Source organism: Lonchura striata, chromosome 1 (assembly GCF_046129695.1).
Source record: "Lonchura striata isolate bLonStr1 chromosome 1, bLonStr1.mat, whole genome shotgun sequence".
NCBI lineage: Eukaryota > Metazoa > Chordata > Aves > Passeriformes > Estrildidae > Lonchura > Lonchura striata.
Genome location: NC_134603.1, coordinates 18521683 through 18539267, shown reverse-complemented (window position 1 = coordinate 18539267; position 17585 = coordinate 18521683). Strand labels below are relative to the sequence as shown.

Genomic DNA, 17585 nt, shown 5'->3' with positions numbered 1-17585 from the left:
ATTTCAAAACAACTTTGAAGGCCACAGACAAAATTCAGCAAATTCTGTGACTAATAAAAGAATTATGATAACTACTCATAATTTTGCAGTTCCATTATAGCTAAAAAGAGAAATCATGACCCAGTGTCATCTCAGCATCAGCAAAGATGCTGCATTCCAGCATACTGCAGTAGTGCTGTTAGAAATAAGAGTTGGAAGCCAAAGCACTTGTCTGGAAGCACCATTTCAATTAGATGCTGACATTATTTACATCCCTACTGCCATAACATTTTATTTTCTGTTATCATTTTCATTGATGTATATATATACAAACCACAAGCCTTACAGGTAGGGAGTCTAACAATAAAAGCAATCCCTCTGACATCCTAAAGGATGCCTCTAACCGGGGAGGCACAATTCCCAGCACTGAAACATGTCAAGTAAAACCAAACACATAACAATGATTGTACCCATGTACAATCAATATTTGCTGAACAACTTAAAAAAGACCAAGACAGATGCATGCAGGCCAGCCATATTTTGCATGGCCCAGGCAAGGAACATAAGTTGAAGAACTGTCCTGCTGCCACAGAAGTAGATCACAGCAGCAAAGGCACACAACTACTCTACTCCAAAAAGTGCCTTCTCTCAGATGTCCCTTGAGTGTCAGCTTTCATTGCACACAATAAAGCAGGGGAGAGAATGCTGAGCATTTTGGAGAAGATAGGAACCCAAATTTAGAGGTAAAATCACTTCCTGAAAATGTTCCTGGTGAAAGTAGAACACGTAAAGTGACGCCAACAGATAAATAAGAAAAAGCTCTGTGGAATGCTCTCTAGAGGTTTAGGTTTCTTGCAAGACTGAAGCATCTCAGATCAGAGGCTAGTTGTAAGTATTTCACAAAAAGTGATAAAAGCTTTAAGAAAACTAAAACCACCAGCTGCTGTGTTGTGCTGTGAACAGAACCTAATGCACCCAATGTGCATCAAAGTGATTGTGCCAACTTACAGCTACTCTTGCTGAGTCAAAACTGAAGCCAAGCCCATCACATTATTGGTGGGCATTGTGTAAACTGAGATGTGAACGAGGTCTGAACTAGCTTGCATGTAGGGCTGAAGAACATGTCTGCTATAGGAAGGGAATCCAGGACAGATTTCTGATTTCAGCTCTGGTGACCTTAGTTCAGAGGCTGTCATGTCAGCATGGCCAGCACTGCAGGGCCTCACCTTAGCTGGGATGCTTAAGTACCATCTCAATATTGATAAAGCAAAAGATGACGGAACTTTAGTGCCCATTCAAAAGAGTCACAGCCACGCATTTGGCAATGGAAACACTGTGTAAGTTGGAAGGTTTATAATAAAAACATATGGTATCTACCAAAAATTCCAGAAAGAAGAATGAGCAAATCAGTAACATCCATCTTTACTAAGCACAATTGCTGTTTCAGTAGTTTTCATCCTGCCCATGATGTTTTGGTATGGACTGATGGGTGTTGTCAGCGCTGCTATACACGTGCAGATTAATCTGTGCATGCACAACAGCCAAGTGTCTGATGTGGCTAGTTTGGGGTTTTTTTGGTATTTCAAAGGTGGCAACCATACGGCTGAGAAGACCATACATTACTGCAGAGTATATGTTTGTGTGCAACATATTTCAGCCAGCATTTCAACTCAAAAAAGAAAATAATATGCTTGGATCAGGAAGAATATATTTTATGGCAGCACTGCAATTCTCTAACAGAAACACACTTGTCCATTTGCAGTGTAAAGCAGTACGAGTGCCTTCCAAGATAAAAAGCCACCAACATTGTCTTCAATGCTGCACGTGGTCTGCTTTGGCGTTAGTGCTCATGCAACTGTCCAGTGATTTTAAAAAAACCACCAACCTAAAAGCTAATATCACAAACATTACTTATCTTTCATATCCCTTCCTCCATCTCACTATATCTAGGTTTGGGTCCGGTTTTCATCACAATGGAGAAAATCTTGACAATTCTCAAAAAAATATAGACAAAATCTTTTGCAAGGTAAAATTAAGACTCAGTCTCTAAAGTATACACCTTTGATTACTCTTAGATTAAAATCCTAGAGAGAAAAAACATTTTTACAAAAGGAAAATCACAGTAGAAGTACTTTCATTTTTAGATCTATATTAATTGTACATGAGATTTGCCATTATTCTTATCAAATAACACACATAATTCCACTGAAATTGTGAGGGGTGGGGAGGGTGGTGATTGAAAGAAAATTACAGACCTGCACACTTCTTTTAAATATTCTGTGCACAACCTGTAATTGCTTATTTTTCTGTAGTTAGTCTTACAACCATCCCATAAATTCAATAAAAAAGGAAGGAAAGGAGACAATATTTCCTCACAAAAGGACAAATCTTAGAGATATATCAACTACTTGGCTCTACTGAAATTTGTATTTCAAAAAGAAATACGTAACAGATAAATTACTGAAACAGGACGTGAAGGGTTTTTGTATTTCTCACCAGATCTTAACAGATGGGATCTTAAAAGCCACCCATTGATCACATAATCAAGGTACTCAAATACTCATCGCTTCTTTGCTTTATTAATTTCTTCCCCACACTATAATTCCATTCCTTCTTTTACATCCTTTTGAACGTCACAGTTTGCACATTCAAGTACACAAACAAGAGGAAATTTCAGAAAATTTAACTGCCAATCTTTCGTATGCTGTCCCCTAAAAAGAAATTTTAAGCTTAAATTTGAATTTAAGTAACAAGTACTTGCATCAAAAGAGGATGAGATGGAAGCAGAGCTATATAAGCTCACTGGAGTGTTTCATTCAAGGGTATTTAGGTAGACACACAAGGATGGGACAGTGTGATCTCTACAGATCCAGAAGATGCTAGCAGCTGCTCCACAGACCACAGTTTGATAGACAAAGGTCAGAGATGCATGTAGCTGTTTGAAATCAAAGTGCTAAGACATAGAAATCCCAAAGTAAGGACATACAACTAAAGTCTCAAATCCTTTAAGGCTCAGAGGATGATCTACAAAGGAAAATATCATTATATTCCATCATTTCATAGGAGATACCCTTGTCATCTCCATTCCATTTTCCGAACACAGGTTTCACACCAATTAAGTATTTTGAAATAGTATTACATATAAATACCAATTTCTTGTAATTCCTCCATCCCACCCAGCCCCTCCACTGCAGAAACTTCATTGGAAAGGTAAGTGGTACAGTGTGCTCATGGGCACTCTGTTCCCCCTTCCCCAGGACCCTGTGACTGATCAGATAACCCTGGACCCCTCCTTCCTGCCCCAACGGGGTTGGTGGAGAGCCAGGGAAGCCCACCCTGTCCAAAGTCTATATAAACCCCTGACATTTCCTGTTTGTTCTCTTTTGCCCCGCTCTCCCCATGGACATCACAGAATAAAGAGAGCTGCACCAACCTATATTGGGGTAAGAGCCTCTTTTGGAAATCTTGGCCTTCTCCTGATATTCCTCCCCTCAAAGCCTTGCATCTCTGGGCTAGCCTGATAATTCAGGGGGCTGAGATGGGGGGAAACGTCAGGTAAGGACATTAGAGTGTTGGCAAACTTACGTTTTCACTCTTGCCTCTCCTGCACTTGACACTGTGTTGCATCACCATCTGCCTCTTTGGGCACCCTGATCCCTTTCAACTTCATTTCTCCTCAGAGTTTTGAAAAGTATTAGCAAAAATGGACATGAGCCTAATATAGAGAATAAACTGACACAGATGGAATTCAAGTTAGACTTCCCAGTGACCTTACTGCCCACAGATATGCGAAGCTCAGTAAGTGTAACACTAAAGTCTGATGAGTAAGTGCACATCATGGATGGAGCTGCCTGGACAAAGCTATCGTGTAGGCAGGAAAGAGAGCTCTGCATCTGCCTGATGGTGCTCACAAGCAAGATCCAAGTGACACTTTGACACCTCACTTCCTAAAATGTATTAGTTAGAATCCAAGAAACAAAAAGTGATACAAAGCCTATTCCATCCTCTACACCAAAAATTACTTGGGAACAGGTTTAAATACACCACTGCTGTCCCAAAAAGTAATAGATTTACTCTTCTTGCACAAAATTACTTTGCAGCATCACACTGACACCAAAGCATTACATCTGCTAAACACGTACTACGAACACAATGAGTATACAGACCACGGCAGCACCTGATTTCAGTTTCTAAAGCAGTCCATGATGAAAGGATCAAGCTGTTACATTTGTGCATTACCAACAGCCAGTACTTATGAAGTCATGCTCTTCACTAAGAAAAGGATTAGCAAATACTTGGAGCCTAGACAAATACAGAAGGTTCTCCAACTGTGCCTGAACAAAACTTTGAGGTGAAAAGAAAGGGCATGCTTGAAGAATTGAATATATTAAAAAATACCTGAAATTAAATCAATCTCTAATACAGGAGAGACTTAAACTTTCAGGAACAGTATCTGTTAAAATTAAGAGCTGCACCAATATTTAATTTTAATATAGGTGGTGGATGCTTTCTCATTGAGGGCTGATTTCAGTTTAGTTTAGGGACTAACTCTGAAGACATGTACAGCCAAACTACACTTCAATTACTGATAAAGGTAATCAAGTAATCTCATATTTATTTAATTAGCGGTATGCTTTATCTGATCAAAGGCAGGCACCTACCATAGGATTAGATAAATTGTAGCAACAGCTTAATAGACTGCACCAGTTAGCACTAGATCAATTATAAAATAACATGTAGACCTTCATGTTCCAGATAGTTACTGATAGTCACATGAATCCCACCCCAGAATTCAAAACCAAAGATGCATTTTAAGGAAAGGCTATTATGGTGAGTTATAAGCTTTCAGTTTGGAGGTACAGTAAGTTGGGCAATGTTTTCAGCCTGTGATGATTTGCAGATTTGATTAGACAGTCCCTCTAGTTAGCTAACATTTTTGGTATTAAAAAAATATCTAGATTATCAGAAATGAAATGCAGGCCTCCATGGGATAGTCATAGTCTTGGCAGAAAGAGCAAGAGAAAGAAAAAGCCCAACAAAGAAACAGCCCTTTATTTCTTCATTCTTTGAATTTTGATAGCAAGCACCTCTTCCACTTTCTACCTTTTAAATAATTTCATATTTTCCGTATTTTTAAAGGCAGCTTATAAAAACAACACTATGCTAACATACTTTAACATAGTAATTATGCTGGCCTGTATATTGTAAATGACACATTGAATTGAGAAACTGCATTCTTACTTTTATTGCCATAATGTCCCTATATTAGTGTGAAAACTCACTTCAGTATCTGTCATGCATTTTGACCTGCTTTAGTGAGAGACTTCAGCCAAGCCTTAGAAAATGTTTATCCCCTCCATGCCCCAAAAGGGGAAAATATACAGTTAAGACAAGTTTATCAAGCATACAAATCTAAGCCCTTCATAGTGTAAATCTTACAGCAGATTTTAACATAAAATCATGTACACAGACGTCAAGGTCTGATCAGGGACATCCATCTAGCCCTGCATCCTAAACCCAAGTGACCTATAATGGAACCTAAAGGGATGGATACAGGCAAGGAAAAGCATTCACACCCCAACACTGTGCCAGAACATGCTCCCCAATTCTAGCTTCTCCAGTAACAGGTCTTGGGACACCCAAAGTTGTCAAATGCATAGGACCTGCCCCAAGGTATCCTGGCATCCTGCCCAGCCTCGGGTTGCTAAAGAGAGTCACATACATATCAAACCCAGAAATATATCTGAAATATTATAAGCAGCACTAAAAACCAGTTTTGGGAAGCTGAATCAAACACCTAAACTTAGATGTCTATTTTGACTTTGAATCCTGCTGTTGTTGCTTTGAGCATTCTCCTGAAAATCTTCACAATCTGATTGAGCATTGCTTATCCTGAGTAACACTGCATCATTAGCTAGTTCAGTATTCAGTCATTCACACACAAATTTGGATTACTATCAGTTTAAGAGACTTCCTCAGATGTACCCAACAATAAGTATAAGTGGCCAAAGGTTTAGAAATTGTAACTTTTCAATGGTTAAAGTGTTAGGATATTCTAACGGCTGTAGTAACAATATATGTATAAAGAATGATTAGTAACTATCTTAACTACAGGTCTGAGGAACAGAAGCTACACTCCAAAGCATTTCTCCTGATCATGAGTGCCTGAAAAATTACCACTTCCGTTAGCACATCTCAGTTCTTTCACAGGTTCTGTTACAACTGCTTCATGCCACAACTGTGGAAAAAAAACATTATCTCAAAGTACTGCTTCCACATAGAAGTTTAAGTCTTAACCCACATATAAATAAGTTAACTGTCCTTCAAACATAAAACATTTGAGGTTTCAGCCTCAAAGAGAGGATGACAGAACAGCTAGAATATTTGGGTAATGCTAGACAATTAAATGTTATGTAGTATGATTTTTTTTTTTTTTTGAGATAAATTACTCTTTAGGAGATAGTACAGTCCTTGTAAAAGAAGAGGTAGTATTTATTTCAGTCAAGTATTTTCCTAATGCTTAAGTCATCCATCCTTCCCAAAGCTTGACCATACAATATAGCTGAGACAGGTTCCAAGATTATCCCAGGTAAGTACCTCATTAGGAAAGCTAAATCACAGTCCCCCAATATCCAAGCAGGTTTTTTTTTCTAGTTGAAAATCCATGTAACAACTTCCTATAATAATAACAGGTTTGTGGTCAAGATTCCCATCTTACATTAAGATGATAAAGATTTAATTGACATAATTTTGAACCCAGTAACTGTGCCTCTCCATATATAAATGCATATTCTTCAATAAATGCTGTGCAGAAAGCTATATTGATGTCTAAGAAACACTTGGGAAATTTCCTGCCCCAGGTATTCCTCCTCCAGGTTTCCACCTGTGACTATTTTGCTATCACCACTGTCACTCACTATTCACTCATTGCCACAGGTATTCTGCCTTTATGTACTTCTAACACAGAGCGTAAGCATCTAAAAGATAAATGTTCACCCTAGCCCTCATGACACTCCATGAATAAGAACTAAATGGAAAGACAAGTATTTTAAAGCCACAGGTTTTGAGCTCTTGGATATAAACAACTTCTGCTTTAACTATGTGAGTATGTCCCATTCACATTTTTTGTTACTCCAATGTTGGTTTTACCAACTGTGGAGAGCATCTCTGTATACTGTTGAGTCTTCCCATCAATGCAGGCACTGCTATCACACTGACTTTTTTTTCCCTTGAGGAATTTTGTTAGCATCTGGTTTTTGATGGCTGTTTATAATGTTCCCTGTATTCTCTTCTGTCAAAACTTTTGCAGAATACCATCACACCTCCCTGAGAATCTTCATTTCTATATACCCCCATTTTGACTTGCAGTACTCTTTGGAAAAGTTGTTTTCATTACATCTCAAAGGGAAAAACCACTGGTCTTTCACACCCTGTGACATTCAGTGAAATGCTAAGACATGAAGCTGCCCATCTTATATTGATTCCTAAAGAGAAATCTGAAAAATAAATATAAATTTTCATTGAAGAAGACTTACAAGAGAAACAAAGAAACAAGTTACACAATGCAACAAGAAAAGGAAAGATTAGGCTAAACCAGCTGTGATATTACACCATCAAGCTTTAAGCTAGGTAACCCTTAAATGGGTTTTCAAATATCTTCTGCAGGAAAGGCAAAAAGGCCTTAATCCTGCTCAGAGCAGCGACTTCCAGAGGGAGACTTTGGTGAGGTGTTTTAAGGAAAGTAAGGGTCTGTTCTGAGTAACTATGTAAAGCAATATTCTAATGAGCTGAAAAAGTAAATTAAGAGCAGCGGTGGAATAAGCAGAGCCTGTTGATTATTACGTATTTACAAAAAAAAAATTAGTGAAGTGACATTGACTAACAAAACACAAATCAATGCAAGGTAGGAATCACTTTCTAAACTCTATTTTATTATTCCACTTTTACTGCAATTTTGCAAGCCTTGATTTGGGAAAGGATTGCAAGCAGATGGCGAATGAGGAATTCTGGGAACACCTCCCCAAATTTACTGAAGTCTTCTTTATTAGAGTATTCTGCATCAGCAACGAATCCAAGCAAATGCCAATGCAGGCATATACACTTAAAGTCCATTGTACATTTAACTGCTTTAAAAAAATCAGCTACACGTGATATTTGCCCATAATTCCAGACTGAATGCAATTGATTCCTACCACACAGGAGACTTAATCTATGCCAAAAATTATATTTCATTAAGAAAACTATATTATGGAGCATCTGAGATCATGTAACAGACAAAACAGAATGCCAGAGAAATTTTAACTGCCAGTACCCCACAGTGACTGCCTGATTATTTGCAGATGGGATATGGAAAAATTGTGAAATTATTGGAATTTTGAGTCCTGTACGAAAGCATTACTTCAGACTGGATGTGTCATGGCAAATACCTATTATAATTTCAATACATTCTTAGATTCTGCTTTCTGCGCTTAGAACTGGCTATGCTTACTTCTTTATACTTATTAACTGAAAAAGACTGCATTCTTCAAAGCCCAAAACAAAACCCATAGGTGATAGCACAAAACAGAGCCAGTAAGTCAATACTGACCGTATTTATCCCATAATTAAACTAAAACCTAATTTAAATCAATCTCCTTTTGAAAAGCCAACTGTTGAACAAGCACAACAATTGGTCCAGGATCAATCAATGAACATGAGATCAATTAAAACCAGCTTAAGTTTTTGTAAGAGGACAATTCACACAACTTGAGTTAGATGTCTATTCATTTCAGTAGTCCCACAATGCAGCCCTTAAGCTCTGTTGTAAAGCAGAAATACCACTATCACCCTCCGCTGTCTAGCCAGCACTCTAAGTAGTTCCACATTTAATTAAAGACACAGTATACCCTTTGTTAGCACAGATAGTCTGGTCACTTTAAAGGACTGCTATCGTTTTAGCCACACACACATAAATTAAACTCTGGAAACCATCAAAACCAAACGGCCTTACAATTTTATTTGTACCTACTTTGAAGGTGATATATGCATGAAAGTGCAAACTATTTTCTTGTCACAGTTTTATTACTATTTGTAGTAGCTTAACACTGGAGATATTAAGTCCCTCCCCTTCCAAATAATACCACTAAAAGTGCAATTCTTTCAGAAATACAAATTTCTCAGCAGCTTGAGCCACCTGATTTTCAGCGAACTTTTAGAAACGCAAAGGGGATGCACGGCCGAGAAAATAACAGGAAAAGGCAACGAAAAATAATTCAGGATATGTGGGTAATACAGCATTTTATAATAAGGTGAACTTCCCCACCACTCAAAAGGGAAAAAAAATAAATAAATAAACAGACGAAGCCTGGGCCAGGCTGCCAGCCGGAAGGCGCTGCAGTAACCTCTCTGTCCACACGGGAGCTGTACTGGCATATTGCACCGCTCCGGCTCCCAAGCTCCGGCATCCCGACATCAGCGATAAATCCCAACGCCCCGTTTCTGTCCTTCCTCAAAGGGCTCTGCACGTTTTCAGCGAAGTTGGCGGCACAGAAATCCCCTGGGCGCTGGGCATGGCGCGGTGCGCTCCGCCGCCGCAGCTCTCCCGGTGGCCAAACCCCGCGGGAGCGGCACGGCGGTGCCGGAGGATGGCAGGGGAAAAGCCGCCTTTCTCGTCTGGAATCGTCCGGAGAAAGCAGCCTCCAAGTCCGTCCCACGAACATGCGGCTCCAGCTGCGCGGGCTAACAGCGATCCCCCGGCAGCCGCGAGCCGCTGGACGAGCAGCGACGGCGACATCAGCGACCTCCCTGCCCGCTGCGGCCCTCCCGCGGCGGGCAGCTCCAGCGAGACCCCGGCTGCACCGGCCCGGGGCAGGACACGCCGTGCGGCCGAGGGCCGTGCGCCTGCCGCTCGACATTCTCGTGCCCGGCTGCCCCGGGCTCCGGCCGCTCCCTCCCCATCGGAGCTCACGTCCGCGCCGCTCCGCCCGCTCCCGGCGCGCCCTCCGCAGCAGCGGGCGGCGAGCAGCCCCGCGGAGCGCTGGCCCCGCCGGCACGGCCCCGCGGCCCCGGGCTCGCCCCGCTGCCGCCCCACGTGCCGGCCCGGGGCCCGCGGAGCCGGAGCGCCTCACCTGCCGGAGAGCGGCCCTTCCCCGCGGCGTCCCGCGGCTGCCCCGGCAGGCGTCCCGCCTGAGCAGCCGACGCCACTCACCTCTTTTGCTGCGTCTCCAGCGGCCGGGCTGGCAGTGGCCGTAATCCATGCAGTTCAGGATGACCAAGGCAAAGGAGAAGAGGCGAAACTGCATCCTGGGCCGCTGGGGTGGGCAGCCTCCTCCGGCGACAGCGAGGGGCGGCGAGGCCGGCGGCGTGCGGGGCGAGGAGGGGCCGGCGGAGGGTCGGGGGCAGCGGCTGCCGCTGGGGACCGCAGGAGTTTACACGCTTCTTGCCGCCCTCCTCGGGCGCTGCGAACTCACCGCCGCTTCCAGCATCTCCCCTGTGCTGCAGGGAGAGAGAGGTGAAAAGCTGGGACCCGGGCTCTCCTGGTCCTGCACTGCTCTGGCTCTCCCCAAAAGCAAGCAGACAGACAGAGAAAAATCACAACCCGTGTCGGGGCAGGAGCGGGGCCGTGGAGCGGAGTCACCGAGAGCCCCAGGCCCGTCCCACGGCAGCTGGCGAGCGCTGCCCCGGCCCCGGACGGGCTGTCAGCCGGGGGACAGCGCTATTTATCCATCCCGGCGCGGGGCGCTCCCCGCCCACACGCGCTCAGGTCGCGGCACGGCGGGGCGAAGCCGTCCCCCCGCACCTCCCGCGGCCGCCCCGTCCCGAGCGCGGCTCCGCTCGGCGGGGCGGGCGGCGGGGGCTCCCGGGCACATCAGGCGGTGTCCGCGCCGGGCCCCCGGCCGCCCGCCTCCGCCCGCTCCTTTTATGCGGCGGGGCGGGGGCGCGGGCGGCGGGGTGCGGGCTCCGCGGGGATGCGCAGCGGCGCGGGGCCGCGGCCCGTGGGTGGTGCCGCGGCCCGTGGGTGGTGCCGCGGCCCGTGGGTGGTGCCGCGGCCCCGGCCCTCCCGCCGCCCAGCCCTGGCGCCGCCCGCCCGGCCCGCGCCCCCGCCCCGCCGGGCCCTAACGCCGGCCGGCCCGGGAGCCGCTGATGCTTTTGCCTGCAGGCTCTTCCTCGGCGGGCTTCTCCCTCTCCCCGCAAAGCCTCCTCGTCCTTTCTCTTTCTCTGCCCTGCTTACAGCCTGGGGAAACTTAGTTATCCTCACTTCTAGCCCTGTTCTTTCTCTCTTTTTTATTTTTCCTTTCCTTTTTCTTTTCTTCTTGATAACTATGTCTTTCAAGCCTGGATTTAAGACCTTGATTGATTTATTCTGCCTACAGCCCCTCCACTCTCTTTCCTTCTGGCTTCCTAAAGTCTGATCTCACATATTTCAAAGTCTCTTCCTTGAAGAACCACTTTCATTGTCTTGGCAAAATGGCTCTGGAAGTCCTAAAGTGTGACTTCAGTAAGTGATTTGTACTTCTTTCTAACCACATCTCAACTTGACAAAGGTATTGTAAAGTTAGTAAAATGGGAATCTCAATAGTACATATAAGGAAGGTTGAAACAAGGGGAAAACCAAGAGTTTCCAAGTGAATTTCGTTTTGATACAGGAAGATCTGTTAATTCCTCATAACATCCACTACACTGAGTCCACAGTGCCATTTATTTCTCCGCTCCTCACTCACAGGCTGTTCCCCAGTCAGGTATGCACAGACCATGACTCTTTGCTTGTGGTTCTCATCCCGTTGTGCCTGACCTAATGAGCCCCGTAGGACCTGGGGCTCTGTGAAGCAGGTGCAAAAGCTGGGAGGCAGCGTGGATCTGGTACAGCTGGTGCAAAGCCAAGTCTAATAAAATCAGCTAGATCCAGGATCAAGGCTGGGTCTGTGCTGGGTGTTTCTGTTCCTCCTTCTTGCCCCCTCCCCCAAAGCCTGTGCCAATAATTCTGGTGCTGAAATACCTGAGCTGCCTCGGGATGGAGCCAGCTAGGTTCTCACAAAAGCAGATGTACTCTTTCCACAGCAGAGCTGGCCTTAGAAAGAGCATAACTCCTTTCATGTGCCACTGTGCCTGAGCTAGTATCTAGTGTTAAACCCAAGCTGGTGTTTCATCCATGGCCTGAACAATCTAACCATAGATAAGTGAAGTCTGACTGTATGGTGTTTGCCACACCACCCTGAGACCTCAGAATTTTTGACTGCATTTATTGTATAATATTCCTTTGGAGCAGAGAAGGATCAGTATCACCAGTTTCCGTACTGAAGACTGACTTACAAAAAGGGTAAATAACTTGCCTGAAATAAATAGGGGCATATGAGATTGAGTCCTGAATTTCCCAAGCTCTCAGATATCCTCTCCAGAGGGAGCTGTACAAGCTTGAGAAGTGGGCATGTGGGAATCTCATAAGATTTAACAAGACCAAATGCAATGTTCTGCACCTTGATTGGGACAACCCCTAATACCAATACAAGAGCAGCCCTGCCAAGAAGGACTTGGGGGTGCTGGCAGATGAGAGACTGAACATGAGACATTGTCCATGGCTGGACAATGCACTTGCAGCCCAAAAAGACAAACATGTCCTGGGCTGCATCAAAAGCAGTGTGGGTAGCAGGTCGACACAGACAATTTTGTCCCTCTACTCTGCTCTCATGAGAACCCACCTGGAATGTTGTGAGGTTCACAGCACAGGAAAGACACTGACCTGTTGGAGTGAGTTCAGAGGAGGCCACCAAGACAATTAGAGGGGTGGAGCACTTTTTCAGGAAAGCCTGAGAGAATTGGAATTATTCAGTTTGGAAGAGAGAAGGCTTTGGGGTGACCTAATTGCACCCTTCCAATACCTGAAGGGAGCCTACAAGAAAAGAGAGAATTTTTACAAGGGGCTGTAGTGACACAAAGGGGGATGTCTTCAAACTGAAAGAGAGTAGTTCTATATTAGCTATTAGGAAGAAATTTTTTACTGTGAGGGTGTGAGACAGAGAAGCTGTGGCTGCCCTATCCCTGGAAATGCTCAAGGCTAGGCTGGATGGAGCTCTGAGCAACCTGGTCTCATGGAACGCTGGAACTAAATGTTCTTTAACATCCCTTCCGATCTAAGCCATTTTATGATTCTATGATATGAGTATTTTCTGATGCAAAATATTTATTTATTATAACTGTCATGATGGAGTTACAGTGTGTGAGATTCCACTGTGCTATGCAGAACATCAGTATCTTTTAATGTTGTCATAATCTAAGAACGACAAAGATGTGACCTGTCAACTAATAAACACAGATCTAACAACTCAAGTCAGTCAAGATCAGTCTAGCTCAGTGTCAGTGGTATTCAAGTGGGTTTGGAGTGGATGCTAAGGGAAAGAGTGCCAAAAAAAGGCACGTGTATATGTGGTTTATGGTCTTTATTTTGCCCAATCTGCTTACACAGTGAAACTTTTCTGTAAAACTTGTTGCAACTGGTGCCATATTTTATTTCAGCCAAGTGTGTTTACTGTCAGCTGGAGCTCTACAATACGTGTAGTCCCTGTATCCACTCATGTTTCATGTGACATGCTGTGTACCCTAGACAGCTAAAAGTGAGACTTTTTGCACTAACTTTAGAGTATGTCCTTGAGATTTCCTGGTGCAGAAATAAGAAGTGTCCAGCACCCTAGAGACCTCCCAAGCTTTAATGCCAGGGAGAGAGAGATCAAACTACAAGAAGGGGAAATCAAGCAAAGGTGTTAACTACACTTTTGTGAGGACTCCAGGAACTAATTTCCTTTACTGTTTCACATCTACAAATTATGCGACTTTGACTCTACACCATTTTTTTAGACTCTTGGAGTCCTTTTGGCAACCAGTGATACCAGGACCTCCCCACTAACACAGCTCCACTTCTGGAACAAAAGTATGAAATAAAAGTATGAAAGGACTTTCTGACAGGTGTCCAGCTGTCATTCAAAAAGACTGATATCTCTCCAAGTGTGGTGTCAGTGGCTTGGAAGCCAAACCAGAGTCTGCAGAGCCCAGAACATTTTTTGCAGTCAGAGGGAAAAAAAGGCAGGGGCTCCAAGAGATTAAAAGTCAGAGAAAGGCAAAGAGCTGGGATGAGTTCTGTAGGTCATGGTAGATCTCTGTCTCTGCAGCTTCACTTCAGTTAACAGAGAGGAATTGACTGTAGGTACAGCACCTCGTATACCGCAGCTCCAATGAACACTGCACTCACTCTAAGGCTGGTTTTGTCACAGTGAGGAACTTGGAAAATTATCTGAGCATGTTCAATTAACATAGCCATAGAAATAATGCTTTAGTCAAGGCCCAGGTGGATGATGTGGCAATAATTGAAATACCAGATCATGACAGTCTGGGCAACAGCTTTAGCAATGGGGATAGCTAAGAACAGGTGTATTTTACACAGATTACTCAAAACTCTTAGCAGCCAAATTAATGTATTTGAATAGTGCTGAGAGGATTCATTACATGCTGTTCAGAAATCATATTTTCTAGATCTAAATTTCAGTTCATAGAAAATTAATTTTTGTGTGTTGTGCTCTACAGAGGTTTCACTGACTGTAAAAGATCTTACCTTTTACATTTCAGCTGTATTAAAGCCGAAGAGCTGCTGCTTTAGCGATATTAAGTAATTGTAATTGAATCTTTCCATTCTTTATTGGGCTCCCTAGGACTTGATATGTAAGTATCCTGACTTCATCATCTTAAAATGAACAACACTAAGGTTTACTTTAGAAGAAATTTCTCCATATTCTTATAACTGGGTAACTCATTGCTATGTCCAAGTCATGATCTTTCCTAAGACTAGAATCTCATCAATAACATGTAATGCTTACCAGCCTTACATTGCAGGAGAAAAGACAAATATTTATTTTCAGTGAAAGAAAAGAATGAATCTGACAAGATTTATATCTAACCTTCAAAAATAAATATATTTATATAAAGTCCAGCTTAAAACTTTTTTATTTCTAAGTCAAATTTTACCTTCTTTAAATTCTTAAAATATACTTAATTCATTAGTTCTTCAAAATGTCATCTGAAATAATAAAAATAATGGAATACTGTCTCCCCAAATGAGAGCAAGACTACTGGAAAACCACAATGTTTGGGGGCTGGAGCACTAGTCCTGTGAAGGAAACTGAAGAAGCTGGGCTTGATCACCCTGAAGGAGAGGATTTAAAGGAGACCAAACATTTATTTCCACATCTATGAGGAGGTTCCTAAGCAGGAAGTGCCAGGATCCTTACGGAGGTGCTGGACAAAAGAACAGGAGACAGTGGTCATGTACTAAAATGGGAGATTTTTGCTGGGTATAATAGAAAATAATTTTCACTCCGAGGATGAAGAAGAACTGGAAGTAGTTTGGCCAGAGAAATTGTGGTCTCTCCCTCCTATGAGGCCTTAAGCAGCCTGGTCTGGCCTCTGCTGACTGTACTTGCTTTTAGCAGGGGGTTGCACTCAGGACTCCCACGGTCCCTGCCAACCTTCATGATCTGTCAATCCTGTAAAACCCATCAGCTCCGACAACAGGCTGAGAGGACTGCCCTGCACACCTCTGCACACCCACACTGTGGCATGATTATATCCTCTGCAACACCACACCTCTTCCATTCAAACCCTGGGGAGATCAAGAGATTGACATCCTTCTGACTCTCCTGCCTCTCTGAAACATGATCAAACTCCTCGATTTTTTACCTCCTTGTGCAGATTTTGCTCTTGCAGAGCTTCCAACAGTGTCCATGAGTGTTTTGCCTAAAGAACAAATTCATCAATTCATGAAAGCTATATGTTTTTATTAAGGGCTCAGAGAAGAAAAGATGGGGGAAAAGGGTTAACATCTCTAAAATAACTTCTGAACTTCTGCAGCTCTCAAATATAATTTTCAGCTCTTTCAAAAAAAAAAAAAAAAAAAACAGAAAATAGTAAGAAAAATATGTTCTAAATGGTGTGTATACTCCTTTTTCTCCTTTCCCAGTTTGGACTGGCACCATGCTACCAGTTCCTGCCTGCCAGTTTTGGACAAGATGTTTTTCTTGGAGTGTGCAAGAGCCAGTGTCCGCCTGTGTGGATACTGCATTCTGAAGGTGAGAGTTCAAATTCCAGCTAGGCAGCTGCAAAAAATTCACTTCTTTCGGAGAATAGTGTTTTTAGTTTGCCAGAATATAGGTCAGAAAATTACTGAAAAATTAATGTATACCAAAGTTCAGGCTTTCTGTTTTGCAATGCTTTTCATGGTACTAGAGCTACAGAGGAGGTTTGCATTACACATATATAGGTTTAAATTTGCTTGAATATGGCCTCAACAAGAACGCAAAGATGAAATGGTGAGCTGGTATTTGCATAGTTTTTTTACAAAGATTTTACATCATGTGCCCTAAACTTTATGCAATCACCATTTTATCTCTCATGCACATAGAAATCCACCCCTCCCTCCACAAAAAATCATAGAGTAATTGAGTTTGGAAGGGACCATGGAAGATCACCTCTTGCTCAAAGCAGAGCTAACTTCAAAGTTAGGTCAGGTTACTGAGAACCTTATCTAGCTGAGGTTTGAAAAAGTTCAAGGTGGAAGATTCCACAGGTTCTCTGAGTGACTTCTTCCAGTGCTTGTCCATCCTTATAGTGAAAATTTGTGCCATATCTCCAGAGAAAACTTACCTCATTGCAAGTTGTAATTATTGCCCTTTTGCTTTTGTCTGTGAAGCCCATATTCCTATAAGCTCCCTTTTATACCTGAATATATATATATGTTTGTAGATATATATTTATATATTGAATTATATCTATATAATAAATATATTAAAATTATATATATATATATTTATAATATATTCTGGTTTAATGTATGTTTGCTTTTTATTTCTACTTTACTTTTCCTCTATTTTATTATCACTTATGCATCTAATAGAGAAAATATCTGAGGCTAACTGTATAATTTTGAAATGTCTAGTTTGTTTTCCCACTGTTTCTGTTGGTTGCAGAAGGGAGCAAAGATGATTGTGTACCTGTAAACACAGAATTGCTACCACAACAAGCAATGACAATCAAAAGTGGCTTTCAAAATGAGAAAAGTGATAAGGTGGAAACTTTTTTATTGATATGTTAGAATTTGTGGGTTATTTTCTTGTAACAGAAGTATTGTTCCACATAGACATATGTTGTATTCAACATCCTTTCTTAGTAGCCTTTTAATTTAGTAATTGGCTTTGGAGATGTCTTCCAAGTATAATTTAGAGATATTTACTCTTTAATGTTAATAAGGGCTAAGTTAAATGTTGTGATGTTAAGTGCATGTTTTCTCGAGCATATCTATTTAGCAATAAAGTGATTGCAATACTTGTTGGAATATACAAGAAATATCTCTGCCAAATGATAATAAAGAAGGGAGTTTAAGAATTTTGGACAGTTGAGAATTCTTAGATAAAATCCTGAAATTTGTGTAGTTAATCTACACCAAGTTTCAAAAGCAAAAGTAAAATTGTCTCCAGTAACAAAAAAACATATGTTCAGGATAGTTTTATAATCTGCAAAATATTATACTTTTCCACTGTCACATCATTGCTTACTCTTTGTCTTATATATTGAACAAACAGCTCAGGAAA

At 42.4% G+C, this 17585-nt stretch overlaps 1 protein-coding gene across 1 annotated transcript in view; it reads right to left on the bottom strand.

Annotated features, from left to right (window-relative positions):
- Positions 1-10445, bottom strand: part of RSPO2 (R-spondin 2) — a 98776-nt gene extending 88331 nt beyond the window's left edge. Inside the window, exon 1 of the mRNA XM_021546429.2 lies at positions 10166-10445. Coding sequence (XP_021402104.1) covers positions 10166-10259 — 94 coding nt within the window. The 5' untranslated portion in view covers positions 10260-10445. The remainder of the gene's footprint in view (positions 1-10165) is intronic.
- Positions 10446-17585: the final 7140 nt, after the last annotated feature.